Here is a 19,161-nt window from a genome sequence, read left to right as displayed (position 1 = left end):
ACAACAACCACGCTGTCCCTTACCCCATCAGCCCCTACCCATATTTAGGCAACAACCACACTGTCCCTGACCCCTTCTCCATCTTTTGGGCAGCTCTCGTGTTATCTTTCCCCAGTTTCTCTTTCTCTCACTCTCTCTCTCTCTATCACAGCATTGTTCCAGCAGGATGTTGTATCTTGGCCTCACCTCTCCTGCTCTGAGTTATATCTGTTGTTGCTCATAAACCATTAAAGCTCTCGTCAGATTCCTCTGTGGGGCGAAACGTCCCCCCCCACACACACACTTTTACGTGTCGCTGCTGCGTTACTCAACCCAGGGTGGCGTTTTGGTTGGCTGGCCCATTCTCTGTTTACCCAGAACCCCCGGTTCCTGTTACGACCCCGGCCATCGCACTGTGCGGGTTTTGGACTCCCCCTCTTTCACTACTCAGGAGGGGTAGATAGTGTGTACGTGTATGTGTGCACGGGTAGGTGTGCGTGTGTGTGTGTATTTATGTGTGCATGGGCAGGCGTGTGTGTGTGTATTTATGTGTGCATGGGCAGGCGTGTGTGTGTGTGTGTGTATTTATGTGTGCATGGGCAGGCGTGTGTGCGTGGCAGTAGTGGTCATGACTCCGATCCCTCACGGCACATTTCCTTTATAAACTCATAAAATCCCAGGGAATTCAACAGGAAAAGGGGGAGTCTGATCTGAAGAAATGTGTGAAATAACAAAGTAGAGGAGAGAGAAGAAGAGAAGGCAGACAGAGGTCAGACAGTATTCTCATTCATTACAGACTTACAATGTCTATAATGAGCGGTGCAAAGCAGTGTTTCTGTATGTGTGTCCGTGCGTGGATGTGTTTGATATTAAAAGTCCATTCATTACCTGCCTGCTGCCCTCCCTCTCCCCTCCCTCTGGGTCATTAGTCACTAATGGAGCTGGGAGCTGATGATGTCATTTCTACAGAATCGTATGACATCACCGCCTTCTCCACCCCCACATACAGGAAACACTTGTCCCAGCGTGCCACACGTGGCCTGGCGGAGGGTGTGTGTGCGTGTGCGTGTGTGTGTGTGAGGCTGGCTGGCTGGCCCTGTCTGAGGGAGTTTTCCGGAATGACCCGGAACATTGAGTCCCATTGCTTCTGGCCTTTATCTGTCTAACTGGGCACCTGTCACACCACTGTTCCGGTCTGGTGTGGTGGCTGCTGGGAAAGGGCTGGACTGAAAGGATGACCTGACCACGCACTCTCTTTCTCACCGCTGTCTCCAAGGTTTCCTTATATCCTTCTTTCTTTCCTGTCGTTCTGATGAGGTTGCCACGGTTAACAAATAGCATCTCGCTCGCTTTCTCTCGCTCTCTCTCGCTCGCTCCATCTGTTCCTCCTTCGTTCCTTCCTGTCGTTGTGGTGAACAAAAAGCTTTGTCTGTTCCCAGGTCAGATCCTAGTTAGGATGATGAGTTAATCCCAGCTGGAATTTATCTTCATGATTTTCTTACCTCGTCTCTTAAACACCCGTCTGTTCCACCAATAAACATAGGATTCTTATTTTTCTGTTGTATAAAGGTTCTGGAATCAGAACTCAGGACAGTTGAGAAAGGAAAATAACCTTTGGGCTAATCCAGCATGAACCAAAGCAAACAATGTATCAGGCCGTATCTAACAGCCTGGACGGTTCACACTGCGGCTAGGTGGTAATAGCTCTAGAATGGTTAGCTTAACCAGTTAGCCATAACAAACACAGCCCCCTTGCTGATACGGCGTGGGGATTAGCATGCCGCACACATAGTAAATGGACTCCATATTGGCCCTGTAATAAGATACACAGCAGCTTTACTGAGTAGCTCACACAGTGATCCCTACAGAATCACTAACCAGAACTGAACTGCCTCATCTGTCAATAATCTCTCTGTAGGTCTCATTTGATGTTTGTCTGATGGGCTTTATACTAGTATAGGCTCTCAGGTATCAAGCCATCGGCACACCTGCTGATTTTAAATGTGCCTGTCTGCAGTACAAAAGGTTATATCAGAGTTATAACCTCAGGATTGAGGTCACATCCCTCTGCTGTACTGTACTCTCGCTGTATGATAGTGGTGAGCGATTAGTGATATTCTAGGTCGTTTCGGTTCAATTATTTTAAAATAATCACGATTCCGGTTTCAACAATTTTATTTCAACATTAATTGCATTAACAAATAATGAGATTAGCATGATTTTCAAGCTTTTTAATGGAAATTCCAAAGCCCAAAATAGTGAACATTCAATTGAAAATATTCCATTGCCTCTGTCAGGTCCACATTGGGTAGACATCAATAGAAAAATAGGAAATTACTATGAAATAATCAAATATTGAAGTTGTGTATATTGCTTAGTTTTTATTTGATGACTTTATACTTTTTCATTGCTTAAAGTCATCATCTCATCTTTGCCCATCAGTAGCAGCCAGCCACACAACGTTCTCTCTGTGCTATCAATACTGGCCTGTCTTTAGTCATCCTATTTAGCTAGCCTGCCTAAGTATGCTGCAGAGCTCTCTGACAATAATTTACTAGTTCTTCAAAGTAGATAAGGCATACTTTCACAAACTGTCTCTATGCCTCTATCATCATCATTGTGTTGTGTACATTCCTCTCATCCAGTCTACTGTGTAGATGTACAGAATAATATACTGCCATGGTTAGGGGGAAAATTCAATTTGGGAAGTCAATGGTGGTCCTACAACACATACATACAGCCACTATCGCAATACACGGCCAGCCTGCTTCCCTTTCATCTATCTGGTTTCAGTCAGTATTTCACGTAAGGATCATATTGTAGAATGTAATGGGATATATTTGGTGGTATTAAAGAGTTTATTTTCTAAAAGATATCTTTTGGAGGTGTTCATTCAAGAGGTTTTGTTGAGTGGATTCTTCCATCCTGCATCCTCACAGAGCGTAGCTTAGCCCTACTCAGTGTGACTGAGCTGTTTCATTTTTCATTCTCTCGTTCCATCTTTTCTGTTGAGAGAGGGCTGATAAAAGGAAGCCTAAACATGAGGTGAACTGTGGCCAGGTGAAGAGGAGAGAGATACCCCAGATGACTGGTGTTGAAAAGACTCTCTCCTTCCTCTCCCTCTTCCCCCTCTCCCCGTCCACCCTCCCTTCTCACTTGACCCAATGACTTCATTTCTCATCCCACCTCGAAGGCGGGGCCAGCGGGGCTGTGATGTCACTAGTCTCGCTCTCAGGTGCATCTTCACTCATCACCACACCTGTGTTTATGTTGCCGGGCGGCTACGGTGACTAAGCATCTGGATGACTGAGGTGATGCTTTTAGCTGTTCTAATGACACTCTGAGGTTACGAAACCTCTCACCCACCTTTCCCACCATCTCATCACCCAGTTATTTTTTTGTGTTGATTGGTGTTGGATAATAGTTGAGGTGTGAGGAGGTGTGATGTGATGGGGTGTGGGGTGTGATGAGGTGTGTGGGGTGTGATGTCTAAGTTGGCCTTGTCTGATTGGCCAGAAAGAATCAGACGTTTTTGAATGGGAAAAACGTTTAGGCTCTCTTGTTTATGTTTTGTCTCTGGGTCAAACACATTGGTTAATCTCTCTGTTCTGTCAAGTGTGTTCCATCATGTGAGAAACATGCCTCTCTCTCTCTCTCTCTGACTCACTCACTCACTCACCAAACCTCCACAAATCTGCTCTCTCACTCGATCTCATTGGATCGCACCTGAGAAGATTTAGGGAGCAGCTGACTCGCTCTCTTTCTCTCTCCGTCTCCAATATTCCCCCCTTCATTGTTCGCTCCCTTCCTTCCCTCCTGTTGAGTTTGTTCACACCTGAGAGAATCGACACTGTGTTGGTGGAGAGAAAGAGAGGTTGACTTATTTTGGATGAAATGCAACTATTTTCTCCATTATGTGGATCCATCAGGACCTAAATTTTGCAACGATGGCAGATGACTTCTGACAGTTCATTGGCCCTGTGTGTGTGTTCGTGCGTGCGTACTGTACGTGCATGCCTGATGACCAAGCAAGCAAACAATGTTCAAAACCCTTAGCCACACTGGGAAATTAGTCAGCTGCTCCAGTCATCATTCAGTATTGATAACGAGTGTTAGAGAGATGTCACTGAAATCTCTCTGTAGAACTCTTTACAGAAAATAAATATTTACCTAAAAATCCAGATAATTTATTCCCTGTATTAGCTGTGTACGTAGTCGTACTGAGGTTAGTTAGGGGTAATAGAGGGTCGGCCCAAATCCTTACCTGTGCGGGGATGGGTGGGGGGAAATGCTGGGGGGAGGGCTTTCACATGGAATCTTTCACTAAGCCACTCACCCCCTGGGCCCTTGCTCCCTGACAGTAAAGGATTATGGGATTTGCAGTTCTGGAGGAATTCCAGAACAGGTGCGTTCTGGAACCCCTCTGTTAAAAAACTTGTCAATAAGGGGGCGCTATTTTCACTTTGGAAAAAATCGTGCCCAATTTAAATGGCCTCGTACTCTATTCTAGATCATACAATATGCATATTACTACTATTGGATAGAAAACACTCTCACGTTTCTAAAACTGTTTGAATTATATCTGTGAGTAAAACAGAACTCATTTGGCAGCCAACTTCCAGACAGGAAGTGAAAATTCTGAAAATGGGGCTCTGTTTCAGGCCCTGCCTATTCAATTGCCTTATATTTATCGTTATGCATGCACTTCATACGCCTTCCACTAGATGTCAACAGGCAGTGGAAGGTGGAATGGGGTGTCTAGCTTGATCTGAGGTCGAACAAGAGCTTTTGGAGTGGCAGGTCCAGAATTTCCTTTCTCTACCAAGGCGCGAGGCGGAGCTCGACATTAGCTTCTGAAAAGCTTTCGGTTTACACGGCGAATATCTCCGGCTCTGATTTCATTTGATACATGTGATAATATAATCGTAAAGTAGGTTTTTTCAACCAAGTTTTATCAGTTTATTCAACGTTTATTGGGACTTTTGGAGTTTTCCATTCTTTGCGTCAAGAGAGGGTGGGAACATTATAAACCTTGGCTAGCATTGTTGGTGCGAATTCGACAGAAGAAAAGGACATTCTTAAACCAAACAACAATTTATTCTGGACCAAGGACTCCTTGTACAAGATTCTGATGGAAGCTCAGCAAAAGTAAGAACAATTTATGATGTTATTTCGTATTTCTGTGGACAATGTTGATTCCTATTCTCTGCCGTTTTGGCGAGCGCTGTCTCGCAATAACGCCAGCTGTTTGTTATGGTAAAGTTATTTTAAAAAATCCAACACGGCGGTTGCATTAAGAACCAGTGTATCTTTAATTTGCCATACAACAAGTATTTTTATGTAAAGTTTATGATGAGTTCTTTGGTCAGATTAGGTGAGTGTCCAAAATATCTCTGGAGATTCTGGTGAATCGATGCTACTTATTCACAATGTATAATCAGGATTTGTAGCTCTAAATATGCACATTTTCGAACAAAACATAAGTGTATTGTATAACCTGATGTTATAAGACTGTCATCTGATGAAGTTGTTCAAGGTTAGTGATTAATTTTATATATTTTTCTGGTTTTTGCGATAGCTACCTTTTGCGGTGAATAAATGCATTTGTGTGTTTGGCTATTGTGGTAAGCTAATATAATTCTATATTGTGTTTTCGCTGTAAAACACTTAAAAAATCTGAAATATTGGCTGGATTCACAAGATGTTTATCTTTCATTTGCTGTACACCATGTATTTTTCATAAATGTTTTATGTAGAGTATTTGTTTATTTCACGTTGCTCTCTGTAATTATTCTGGCTGCTTCGGTGCTATTTGTGATGGTAGCTGCAATGTAAAACTATGATTTATACCTCAAATATGCACATTTTTCGAACAAAACATGAATGTATTGTATAACATGTTATAAGACTGTCATCTGATGAAGTTGTTTCTTGGTTAGTGACTAATTATATCTCTATTTGGTCCGTTTTGTGATAGCTACCTATGCGGTAGAAACATGGTGAAAATATGCGGTTGAGTCTTTGGCTATTGTGGTTAGCTAATATAAATACATATTGTGTTTTCGCTGTAAAACATTTTAAAAATCGGAAATGATGGCTGGATTCACAAGATGTTTATCTTTCATTTGCTGTATTGGACTTGTGATTTCATGAAAATTATATTATATGATATCCCTGTCCCGTTAGGCTAGGCTATGCTAGTCAGCTTTTTTGATGAGGATGCTCCCGGATCCGGGATGGGTATCACTTAATGAAACTCAGACGTTTCCATGCAACTCAGCAGCATTCAATTGAAACTCGAAAGCAGCGGTTACTTTTACATGTTTTTTTTGTCAGTATTAATGCCTTTTAAAACAAATTTACAGACAAGGTTATTTCAAACAGGGTTTTTTTTAAACTTTATTTTACCTTTATTTAACTAGGCAAGTCAGTTAAGAACAAATTCTTATTTTCAATGACGGCCTAGGAACAGTGGGTTAACTGCTTTGTTCAGTGGCAGAACGACAAATTTTTCCTTGTCAGCTTGGGGATTCCTTTAGGTTGCTAGTCCAACGCTCTAACCACTAGGCTACCTGCCGCCCCATCCCCCAGGTTTAAGGACAGGTAGCAGCCATGTCACATACCTGGAATGAATTAGATTTTGTGAGCTTTGCAATGACCAGTGTTTGTAAGAGTAAGCTTACCGACAAAGAAACTGCTTAGACACACACACACACACACACACACACACACACACACACACACACACACACACACACACACACACACACACACACACACACACAGGGCAGGCACACACACACACACACACACACAGGGCAGGCACACACACACGGAGAGAAAAGCTCCCACATTACTGTATAGTACCGTGTGTGTAAGTCAGAGCCATTTTGAGCTCTGTATGTCTGTAAGGCTGGTCCGTCACGGAGTTTGAAGGCAGACTTCATAACTCATCATCCCTCAGCATTATGGCTCAGAGTTATTATGATAGAGGTACTGCAGCTCAGAGAGCCTGAATATATCTACAGTGCCAACTCAAGAAGACTAGTCTCCCTACCAGCCGGATCCTCTCACTCTAGACCCCCCAGGACTAACTCAACCACCCCCCACAGAACTAACCCAACCCCCCCCAGGACTAACTTAACCACCCCCCAGGACTAACTTAACCACCCCCCCAGAACTAACCCAACCACCCCACCCAGGGCTAACCCAACCACCCCCCCAGGACTATCCCAACCCCCCCAGGACTACCCCCCCCCCCCCCCGGACTAACGCAACCACACCCCCACGACTAACCCAACCACCCCACCCACGACTAACCCAACCACCCCACCCACGACTAATCCAACCACCCCACCCAGGACTAACCCAACCACCCCACCCAGGACTAACCCAACCACCCCACCCAGGACTAACCCAACCACCCCACCCAGGACTAACCCAACCAACCCCCAGGACTAACCCAACCACCCCCCCAGGACTAACCCAACCACCCCCCCAGGACTAACCCAACCACCCCCCACCCCGGGACTAACCCAACCACCCCCCACCCCGGGACTAACCCAACCACCACCCCCCCCCCCCCCCCGGGACTAACCCAACCACCCCACCCAGGACTAACCCAACCACCCCCCCAGGACTAACCCAACCACCCCCCCAGGACTAACCCAACCACCCCACCCCGGGACTAACCCAACCACCCCACCCCGGGACTAACCCAACCACCCCACCCCGGGACTAACCCAACCACCCCACCCCGGGACTAACCCAACCCCCCCCCCCAGGACTAACCCCCCCCCCCCCCCCCCCCCCCCCCCAAGACTAACCCAACCACCCCCCCAGGACTAACCCAACCACCCCCACAGGACTAACCCAACCACCCCCACAGGACTTCCCAATCCCACCATACCTCCAATCCCCAGTCCCAGCTGTGACAATGTAGCCCGTGTCTTAGGTTTTTCCTGTCCCTTCTCTCGCCAAGGAAACAAAATGAAATGGGAAGGGGAAAAAAAGGACAGGATTTAAGGAAGAGAGAAAGAGTGTGTGTGAGAGATACTGGCATGGGTTTTGCTGTCTGCTCGGTTTTCACGGCTCATGGTTTTATTGGACTTTCCGCGGGCCTGCAGGGCGAGGTTAAACGGCCACCGCCGCCCCATGCACACGCACACACACACACCAACCCGGCCGTCCTGTGATGCTGCTCCCAGTAAAGGAACGCACATGAACATTAGGGCCAGTAACAGAGCAGACTTTGTCTTACTTAGCAGGTCATTAGGGTCAGTAACAGAGGGGACTTTGTCTTACTCAGCAGGTCATTAGGGTCAGTAACAGAGCAGACTTTGTCTTACTTAGCAGGTCATTAGGGCCAGTAACAGAGCAGACTTTGTCTTACTTAGCAGGTAATTAGGGTCAGTAACAGAGCAGACTTTGTCTTACTCAGCAGGTCATTAGGGTCAGTAACAGAGGAGACTTTGTCTTACTTAGCAGGTAATCAGGGTCAGTAACAGAGGAGACTTTGTCTTACGCAGCAGGTCATTAGGGTCAGTAACAGAGCAGACTTTGTCTTACTCAGCAGGTCATTAGGGCCAGTAACAGAGCAGACTTTGTCTTACTCAGCAGGTCATTAGGGCCAGTAACAGAGCAGACTTTGTCTTACTCAGCAGGTCATTAGGGCCAGTAACAGAGCAGACTTTGTCTTACTTAGCAGGTAATCAGGGTCAGTAACAGAGCAGACTTTGTCTTACTCAGCAGGTCATTAGGGCCAGTAACAGAGCAGACTTTGTCTTACTCAGCAGGTCATTAGGGTCAGTAACAGAGCAGACTTTGTCTTACTTAGCAGGTAATCAGGGTCAGTAACAGAGCAGACTTTGTCTTACTCAGCAGGTCATTAGGGCCAGTAACAGAGCAGACTTTGTCTTACTCAGCAGGTCATTAGGGCCAGTAACAGAGCAGACTTTGTCTTACTCAGCAGGTCATTAGGGTCAGTAACAGAGCAGACTTTGTCTTACTCAGCAGGTCATTAGGGTCAGTAACAGAGCAGACTTTGTCTTACTCAGCAGGTCATTAGGGTCAGTAACAGAGCAGACTTTGTCTTACTCAGCAGGTCATTAGGGTCAGTAACAGAGCAGACTTTGTCTTACTCAGCAGGTCATTAGGGTCAGTAACAGAGCAGACTTTGTCTTACTCAGCAGGTCATTAGGGTCAGAGCATCGTGTGTTTGGAGCAGTGCAGCGCTCCAATTCCCCAGTTCGACCTAGGGAGGGAGGAGACCCACTGACCACTCCAAATAGAGGTGTGAGCTTTACTGGCCAAAGGAGTACAGGTGTGCCAGCCTGCTTGCCCCAGTGTGTGTGTGGTTTTGTGTGCCTGCCCTAGCCCTGCCTGCTTGGGGAAATGAGGTTTAGTTTATTCATGGATTGGGCTAGGGGTTTAGGTATCCCTCCCTGTGTTTCCTTAAGGCCTACACCTTCAGGCTGGAGAGTTGTGATAACCTGAGTTTAACCTGCTCAACAGGAGTTTGGATTGGATAGATTACAGTTCAGGTGGGAGCCTCGCCATCCTATAGTGTACATAGCTACCACCACAGTTATCAGTCAGGGTTCTAGTTACACTGCTACCACCACAGTTATCACTCAGGGTTCTAGTTACACTGCTACCACCACAGTTAACAGTCAGGGTTCTAGTTACACTGCTACCACCACAGTTAACAGTCAGGGTTCTAGTTACACTGCTACCACCACAGTTATCAGTCAGGGTTCTAGTTACACTGCTACCACCACAGTTATCAGTCAGGGTTCTAGTTACACTGCTACCACCACAGTTATCACTCAGGGTTCTAGTTACACTGCTACCACCACAGTTAACAGTCAGGGTTCTAGTTACACTGCTACCACCACAGTTATCAGTCAGGGTTCTAGTTACACTGCTACCACCACAGTTATCAGTCAGGGTTCTAGTTACACTGCTACCACCACAGTTATCAGTCAGGGTTCTAGTTACACTGCTACCACCACAGTTATCAGTCAGGGTTCTAGTTACACTGCTACCACTACAGTTATCAGTCAGGGTTCTAGTTACACTGCTACCACCACAGTTAACAGTCAGGGTTCTAGTTACACTGCTACCACCACAGTTAACAGTCAGGGTTCTAGTTACACTGCTACCACCACAGTTAACAGTCAGGGTTCTAGTTACACTGCTACCACCACAGTTATCAGTCAGGGTTCTAGTTACACTGCTACCACCACAGTTATCAGTCAGGGTTCTAGTTACACTGCTACCACCACAGTTAACAGTCAGGGTTCTAGTTACACTGCTACCACCACAGTTATCAGTCAGGGTTCTAGTTACATTGTCCAGGCCCAGTCTGTGGGGTTTGTCACACTTTAAGTATGGGAAGTGTGTGTGTGTCAGTGTGTGTGAGTGTGTGTGTGTGTGTGCCAATGACATCAGCATGATGATAATGGCTTGATAAGCTTATTTTGCTGGTGACCTGGTTTGTAACACATACACACTTTTTCTTATAACAAGTTAAAACGCTAATAAAGCTGAGATTCTACTTCCCAGTGTAAATGACCTGGTAGCTAGAGAAAGCATAGAAAGCACCATAGAAAGCACCCAGGGCAGAGATGTTACTGCGTGGGTTGAGACAGGATCACTCTGACACAAGGGGGTTTCTAACATCTAGCTTTGCTTCATGACCACAAGCTATTTTCAAGTGAAGATGTCAAAGATAATTATTCACAATTTTGATGGTTCCGTCTTGTCGTGAATAATGGAAAGCTTTGATGACAACCTTTGATAGCTTGTATTTCACCCTTAAAACTGATCAAATTTGAAAATGCAGTTTTGTTATTGTGATTTAGCATCAGTTTAGTTCTATAATATACAGCAGAGTTTTACATCAAATACTGTAAAACAATGCAGTGGTGACATGGCCATAAGTACACAACCCCCGGCCCCACAACAACACAAAACACGCTTTAGTCCTCAAAATAAGTCTGTCTAGTGTAACTTTCTAGTCTACCATCTGGTTTCCCTCAACCTCTAAAGCTGTTGCTTTTATAATGAAATAATTACTACAAATTTGGTGTGTGTTTGTGTGTGTGATTGGGTTCATGGGATTGTGCTGTGGCTAACTCCTCCCGCCTGCTCCTTGTCATGGCAACAGAGACACAGTAAAGAGACACGCCACTAGATAATTATGGTTTGGAGTCCCTAATACACAGCAACATGCGACTTAACTTTATAGTTCCAAGTGGCCTAGAACTCCACATCTGGGTGTCTATGAATGAGAACAGATAGGCGATGGAGTACTGTGTTGTGTAAGCCCAAACTGGTGTAGCTCAACCAGATGTTTTTTTCACCCCTCGTAAATCAGCTTTCTTGTAACCTAAATCAATAATCACCAACAGTAAGACGGACATTAAACAGCCATGTCTCAGTGTAAAAGTAGCTAGTATAAAAACAACTCTGATTTTTCTGTCTCACAAATGTAGCCTAAAGTAACAGAATTGCAAATAATTTGTTTGAATCTTCTATTTCTTGATCCTAGAATAGTCGATGTCTTCCCATTCTGATGTTCATCTATCTCTGAGGGTTTGCTGATTTATGCAGGCCTACTCTAAATATGAGAGGACAATGTCTAGAATGTATAAACAAACAGATGTTTAGACATGTTACGACATATTTACAGATGTCAACATTTTTCTGAACATAATTTTGAAGTTTTCATTGTTATTTACATTTTCATAGTTGCTTACATATTATTTTTGTGTTTTCATAGTTTCATAAAGCTTTTGTGTTGGGTATCCTTATTATTACTAAATTCAACAAGACAGCTAATATAACGTTTACTGTCTAGGCTGCCATAACCCTTTATTTAAAGACCGTCACATTATTAGACATGACATTATAATATTCAGTGTTGCTATCACTCTATATCATTCAGTGTTTTCCTTGGATAAATGTGTGCAGGTAGTTTCACCATAGTTAGAGGCTGCAATGTTCAGCCAAACACCCAAAACCCTCCCTTCATATCTCACACACACACACACACACACACACACACACACACACACACACACACACACACACACACACACACACACACACACATACACACACAGAGAGAGAGCACACACCGCACAGAGAAAGCAATTAGAAGATCATTTGTTTTGCAGCAGATACAATCTCCACGTGTGTCTGGTCCAAGAGAGCAGCAGCAACACCAGGCAGACAGTCAGGCCCGCGGTCTGGCAGACTAAACCACTCTGCGGTACTCTTGGACTGGACACTCTCCGCTAGCAGAGTCGGGGTGGTCCTCTCCATCTGTGTTTGTGTGTGTGTGTGTCTGCGTGTGTTAGTGCGTGTGTGTGTGTCTGCGTATGTGTTAGTGCGTGTGTGTTAGTGCGTGTGTGTTAGTGCGTGTGTGTTAGTGCCTGTGTGTGTGTGTGTTAGTGTGTGTGTTAGTGCGTGTGTGTTAGTGCGTGCGTGTGTGTTAGTGCCTGTGTGTGTGTGTGTTAGTGTGTGTGTTAGTGCGTGTGTGTTAGTGCGTGCGTGTGTGTTAGTGCGTGCGTGTGTGTTAGTGCGTGTGTGTGTGTAGGTGCGTGTGCGTGTGTGTTAGTGCGTGTGTGTTAGTGCGTGTGTGTTAGTGCGTGTGTGCTAGTGCGTGTGTGCTAGTGCGTGTGTGCTAGTGCCTGTGTGTGTGTGTGTGTGTGTGTGTGTGTGTGTGTTAGTGCGTGTGTGTTAGTGCGTGCGTGTGTGTTAGTGCGTGTGTGTGTGTAGGTGCGTGTGTGTAGGTGCGTGTGCGTGTGTGTTAGTGCGTGTGTGTTAGTGCGTGTGTGTTAGTGCGTGTGTGTTAGTGCGTGTGTGTTAGTGCGTGTGTGTGTGTGTGCGTGTGTGTGTGTGTGCGTGTGTGTTAGTGCGTGTGTGTGTGTGTGCGTGTGTGTGTGTGTGTGTGTGTGTGTGTGTGTGTGTGTGTGTGTGTGTGTGTGTGTGTGTGTGTGTGCGTGTGTGTGTTAGTGCGTGTGTGTGTGTTAGTGCGTGTGTGTGTGTTAGTGCGTGTGTGTGTGTTAGTGCGTGTGCGTGTGTTAGTGCGTGCGTGTGTGTTAGTGCGTGCGTGTGTGTTAGTGCGTGCGTGTGTGTTAGTGCGTGCGTGTGTGTTAGTGCGTGCGTGTGTGTTAGTGCGTGTGTGTTAGTGCGTGTGTGTTAGTGCGTGTGTGTTAGTGCGTGTGTGTTAGTGCGTGTGTGTGCGTGTGTGTGTGTGTGTGTGTGTGTGTGTGTGTTAGTGCGTGTGTGTTAGTGCGTGTGTGTGTGATAGTGCGTGTGTTAGTGCGTGTGTGTGTGTTAGTGCGTGTGTGTGTGTTAGTGCGTGTTAGTGCGTGTGTGTGTGTTAGTGCGTGTGTGTGTGTTAGTGCGTGTGTGTGTGTTAGTGCGTGTGTGTGTGTTAGTGCGTGTGTGTGTGTGCGCGTGTTAGTGCGTGTGCGTGTGTTAGTGCGTGTGCGTGTGTTAGTGCGTGTGTGTGTGTGTTAGTGCGTGTGTGTGTGTTAGTGCGTGTGTTAGTGCGTGTGTTAGTGCGTGTGTGTGTGTGTTAGTGCGTGTGTGTGTGTTAGTGCGTGTGTGTTAGTGCACGTGTGTGTATGTGTTAGTGCACGTGTGTGTGTGTGTTAGTGCGTGTGTGTGTGTTAGTGCGTGTGTGTGTGTTAGTGCGTGTGTTAGTGCGTGTGTGTGTGTTAGTGCGTGTGTGTGTGTGTTAGTGCGTGTGTGTGTGTGTTAATGCGTGTGTGTGTGTTAGTGCGTGTGTGTGTGTTAGTGTGTGTGTGTTAGTGCGTGTGTGTGTTTGTGCGTGTGTGTTTGTGCGTGTGTGTTTGTGCGTGTGTGTGTGTTAGTGTGTGTGTGTGTGTGTGTTAGTGTGTGTGTGTTAGTGCGTGTGTGTGTGTTAGTGCGTGTGTGTTAGTGCGTGTGTGTTAGTGCGTGTGTGTGTGTGTTAGTGCAAGTGTGTGTGTGTTAGTGCAAGTGTGTGTGTGTTAGTGCGTGTGTGTGTGTTAGTGCGTGTGTGTGTGTTAGTGCAAGTGTGTGTGTGTTAGTGCAAGTGTGTGTGTGTTAGTGCGTGTGTGTGTGTTAGTGCGTGTGTGTGTGTGCGTGTGTGTGTGTGCGTGTGTTAGTGCGTGTGTGTGTTAGTGCGTGTGTGTGTGTTAGTGCGTGTGTGTGTGTGTTAGTGCGTGTGTGTGTGTTAGTGCGTGTGTTAGTGCGTGTGTGTGTGTGTGTGTTAGTGCGTGTGTGTGTGTTAGTGCGTGTGTGTTAGTGCACGTGTGTGTGTGTGTTAGTGCGTGTGTGTGTGTTAGTGCGTGTGGGTGTGTTAGTGTGTGTGGGTGTGTTAGTGCGTGTGTTAGTCTGTGTGTGTTAGTGTGTGTGTGTGTGTTAGTGCGTGTGTGTGTGTGTTAGTGCGTGTTTGTGTGTGTTAGTGCGTGTGTGTGTGTGTTAGTGCGTGTGTGTGTGTGTTAGTGCGTGTGTGTGTGTTAGTGCGTGTGTGTGTGTTAGTGCGTGTGTGTGTGTTAGTGCGTGTGGGTGTGTTAGTGCGTGTGGGTGTGTTAGTGCGTGTGGGTGTGTTAGTGTGTGTGGGTGTGTTAGTGTGTGTGGGTGTGTTAGTGCGTGTGTTAGTCTGTGTGTGTTAGTGTGTGTGTGTGTGTTAGTGCGTGTGTGTGTGTGTGTTAGTGCGTGTGTGTGTGTGTGTTAGTGCGTGTGTGTGTGTGTTAGTGCGTGTGTGTGTGTGTTAGTGCGTGTGTGTGTGTGTTAGTGCGTGTGTGTGTGTTAGTGCGTGTGTGTGTGTTAGTGCGTGTGTGTGTGTTAGTGCGTGTGTGTGTGTTAGTGCGTGTGTGTGTGTTAGTGCGTGTGTGTGTGTTAGTGTGTGTGTGTTAGTGTGTGTGTGTGTTAGTGCGTGTGTGTTTGTGCGTGTGTGTTTGTGCGTGTGTGTTTGTGCGTGTGTGTTTGTGCGTGTGTGTTTGTGCGTGTGTGTTTGTGCGTGTGTGTTTGTGTGTGTGTTAGTGCGTGTGTGTGTTAGTGCGAGTGTGTGTGTGTGTTAGTGCGAGTGTGTTAGTGCGTGTGTGTGTGTTAGTGCGTGTGTGTGTGTGTTAGTGCGTGTGTGTGTGAGTGCGTGTGTGTTAGTGCGTGTGTGTTAGTGCGTGTGTGTGTTAGTGCGTGTGTGTGTTAGTGCGAGTGCGTGTGTGTTAGTGCGAGTGCGTGTGTGTTAGTGCGTGTGTGTGTGTTAGTGCGTGTGTGTGTGTGTTAGTGCGTGTGTGTGTTAGTGCGTGTGTGTGTGTGTTAGTGCGTGTGTGTGTGTGTCAGTGCGAGTGTGTGTGTCAGTGCGAGTGTGTGTGTGTGTGTGTTAGTGCGAGTGTGTGTGTGTGTTAGTGCGAGTGTGTGTGTGTGTGTGTGTTAGTGCGAGTGTGTGTGTGTGTGTGTGTTAGTGTGTGTGTGTGTGTTCGTGCCTGTGTGTGTGTTAGTGCATGTGTGTGTTAGTGCGTGTGTGTGCGTGTGTTAGTGCGTGTGTTAGTGTGTGTGTTAGTGCGTGTGTGTGCGTGTGTGTGCGTGTGTGTGTGTGTGTGTGTGTGTGTGTGTGTGTGTTAGTGTGTGTGTTAGTGTGTGTGTTAGTGTGTGTGTGTTAGTGTGTGTGTGTTAGTGTGTGTGTGCGTGTTAGTGTGTGTGTGCGTGTTAGTGTGTGTGTGCGTGTTAGTGTGTGTTCGTGCCTGTGTGTGTGTTAGTGTTAGTGCGTGTCTGTGTTAGTGTTAGTGCGTGTGTGTGTGTGTTAGTGTGTGTGTTAGTGTGTGTGTTAGTGTGTGTGTGTTAGTGTGTGTGTGTTAGTGTGTGTGTGTTAGTGTGTGTGTGTTAGTGTGTGTGTGTTAGTGTCTGTGTTTGTTTGTGTCTGTGTTTGTTTGTGTGTGTGTTTGGGTGTGTGTGTTAGTGTGTGTGTGTTAGTGTGTGTGTGTTAGTGTGTGTGTTAGTGTGTGTGTGTGTGTGTGTGTGTGTGTGTGTGTGTGTTAGTGTGTTAGTGTGTTAGTGTGTGTTAGTGTGTGTTAGTGTGTGTTAGTGTGTGTTAGTGTGTGTTAGTGTGTGTTAGTGTGTGTTAGTGTGTTAGTGTGTTAGTGTGTTAGTGTGTTAGTGTGTTAGTGTGTGTTAGTGTGTGTTAGTGTGTTAGTGTGTTAGTGTGTTAGTGTGTGTGTGTTAGTGTGTGTGTGTTAGTGTGTGTTAGTGTGTTAGTGCGTGTGTGTGTGTGTGTGTGTGTTAGTGTGTTAGTGTGTGTGTGTGTGTTAGTGTGTGTGTTAGTGTGTGTTAGTGTGTTAGTGTGTGTTAGTGTGTGTGTGTTAGTGTGTTAGTGTGTGTGTGTTAGTGTGTTAGTGTGTGTTGTGGTGGACCTAGACCTGGGTTCAAATACTATTTAAAAAACTGTATATGTGCTTGACTGAGCTTGCCTGTTGCAATGGGCCAATAGACTAGTCCCAAAACTGCAAACCTCACCCACTTGACACTCCACGCGGACTGGAGCAAATGATCAAAGTGTTTGAAAGATTAACCTTGAAATAACCTGTACCCCCGCACATTGACTCGGTACCACAAACCCCTGTATATAGCCTTGTTATTGTTATTTTGTTGTGTTAAATTTTATACTTTTTAAAACTTTATTTAGTCAATATTTTCTAAACTCTTTCTTGAACTGCATTGTTGGTTAAGGGCTTGTAAGTAAGCATTTCACGGTAAGGTCTACAACTGTTATATTCGGAGCATGTGACTAATAAAATGTATTTGATTTTGCTTTGGGTATTTGAACCCAGTTCTAGTGGACCCAGGGCCAAAGCAGCGACGAGGAGGCAGACGGTCGCTGTGTGGCGGTGTGTTGCAAACGGTTGTGTTTCGATTGTCAGGCCATGACCTCGCTAATATTCTCTCCTCTTTCTGTTTTTGCCTCTCTCTCTCCCCCTCCCTCCCTCCCAGGAGCGAACTTCGTGACGCGTAAGATCAGTCGTTCTGTGGCGAAGATTCACCTGGGCCAGCTGGAGAGCTTTAGTCTGGGTAACCTGGACTCCAAGAGAGACTGGGGCCACGCCAAGGACTATGTAGAGGTAAGACTGGTGGAGACACTCCTACACAGACACACAAACACACAGCATTATGGGTGTAATGTTTTCCAAGATCATTTGAGGCCGAAATATGTGATCTGCATGAAGCCTCTTGTGATAGCCTGCCAAAATAGAAAACAGAGAGAGGAAAGGAATGAGAGGAGGGAGAGGGCTGCTTGCTGTGAGGCCACAGACAGCACTCCACTTTCCCACCACTCACCCATGTCCCAAAAACCCCCTGAAACAGAGCATCATTGCTCCTCAAATGGCACCGGGCTCAGGCCAAAAGTAGTGCACTCTGTAGAGAATAGGGTAGATGTAGAAATATTGAGGGAATGTCTGCCTGGTGCTGTGAATGATGACAGAAATACAGTGTTTGTGTTAACATAATGGTGCCAGCAGGGAGAGGGGACTGGAGAGATGAAAGGAACAGTAGGCGGGAACCATGTCCACGAGCATAACTGTCCGTGAGTGTTAGCGATAGGTTAGTGCAGCCCGTTAGTGTGTGATAGTTAAGTGTTTGTCTCTTTCTTTATGAAGATGCAAAGCTTGGCGTGTTGCCATGTCTGACAGCAAGACTCCTCATGGTGGGGCGGTGGTGGGGGGTGACACTGATGAGGACTAGAGGGGGGGTGGGGGGGGGGTGTTTTAACTGGAACTTCTCTGTGGGTCACTGCGTCAGAGCAGGGTGGGGCCCAAATTGCTTTTGTGGCGTCAGTCGATGCGTCAGTCATCCAATGTTCACAAGAGGATCATAGTCCCTCCATAGATCAGTCATATCCCAAGATCAGTCATATCCCATGTAAACGACAGAGAAAGGAGAGCCACCACAACTGTTCTTTGGTTCCTTTCTGACCTCTTTGTTCACATTTACCATAGAACTGTAACCAACGGTTATGGATGAAGACTGTCATGAAAATAGAATAACAGTCATAATCATAAAAAGAAAACTACATAATTTTGATATTTATTGGTGTGGAACAAACAGCTGACTGAAGATGCGACAGCCGGGCATTCTTGAGGTTTAGTGTAACATGGACTCTCTGACTCTACTGCCATTCATTCTAATTAGACTGGTTTGGATTTTTCCCTGACCAATATGGCTGCCATTTTCACCCCATTCTGGAACTTTGAGGTTCTATGACATAGCCCATCAAGTAATTTAATATGATCTCTATGATAAAAACATAGAAACGTTTATTTTACATTCATTTACTTTATTTAAATATGAGCTATCCTGGAAACCCAGTGACTGGTTCTGATTGAATAGTATTTGCATGTATACGGTGAAACTACTCATTGTATATCTGTGTGTGCGCGTGTTTGTGTGTGTCTACCCGGCTCCTGTCCGGGACACCCTGGTTTGAGACACTCCAGGTTTCCTGTGGGAACGTCAGCATTCCAGGTCTGGTGAATCACTCACCTCTACGCCATGCCGCTCCTGTGTTGGAAAGCCGGATTTTTGGGAAGTCAAACAGAACAGAAGCCGGCCGAGGGACTGAGGAAAACTGTGGTGGAGAGGGGAGGATATTGGGAGGAGAGGGGGATGGGGGAGAACAGACGAGTGTTTGTAGGACTTTATACAATATGTATTCCCTGCTGAAAGTTATACTCCACCCTGCTAAATAACATGCACACTCACACCATATACACCTCTCTCTTTCACAACTCCCTCTCTCTCTCTCACTCTCTCTCTCGCTCTCTCTCTCCTGTCCTTCACCTCTCTCTCACTCTCTCTCTCGCTCTCTCTCTCCTGTCCTTCACCTCTCTCTCTCTTTCTCTCTCTCTCTCTCTCCCCTTTCCTTCAAATCTCTCTCTCTCCCTCATTTCTCTCTTTCACTCTCTCTGTTTCTCAGAGTCACTAAGAACACACATTAAAGGGACATAGTGATGTCTTTTGTCCCTGGTGTCAGCAGTACATTACCATGGCGAAGTCGAACAACAGGCAAAGTTTAAACAAAGCCATGTGTTCTCCACTGTGGGCGTCTCTCCTCTCTCTCTCTCTCTCTCTCTCTCTCTCTCTCTCTCTCTCTCTCTCTCTCTCTCTCTCTCTCTCTCTCTCTCTCTC

The 19,161-nt window shown here is 46.0% G+C and overlaps 1 protein-coding gene across 2 annotated transcripts in view; it reads left to right on the top strand.

The window, feature by feature from the left end:
* gmds (GDP-mannose 4,6-dehydratase) overlaps window positions 1-19,161 on the top strand; it is a 257,578-nt gene that overhangs the window by 98,180 nt on the left and 140,237 nt on the right. For both annotated transcript variants that reach the window (XM_055944036.1, XM_055944037.1), the window contains one exon: window positions 16,969-17,096. In XM_055944036.1, the coding sequence (XP_055800011.1) occupies window positions 16,969-17,096 (128 nt within the window). The remainder of the gene's footprint in view (window positions 1-16,968; window positions 17,097-19,161) is intronic.

This window comes from Salvelinus fontinalis, chromosome 14 (assembly GCF_029448725.1).
Source record: "Salvelinus fontinalis isolate EN_2023a chromosome 14, ASM2944872v1, whole genome shotgun sequence".
Lineage (NCBI taxonomy): Eukaryota > Metazoa > Chordata > Actinopteri > Salmoniformes > Salmonidae > Salvelinus > Salvelinus fontinalis.
This window is presented reverse-complemented; position numbering and strand designations above follow the sequence as displayed.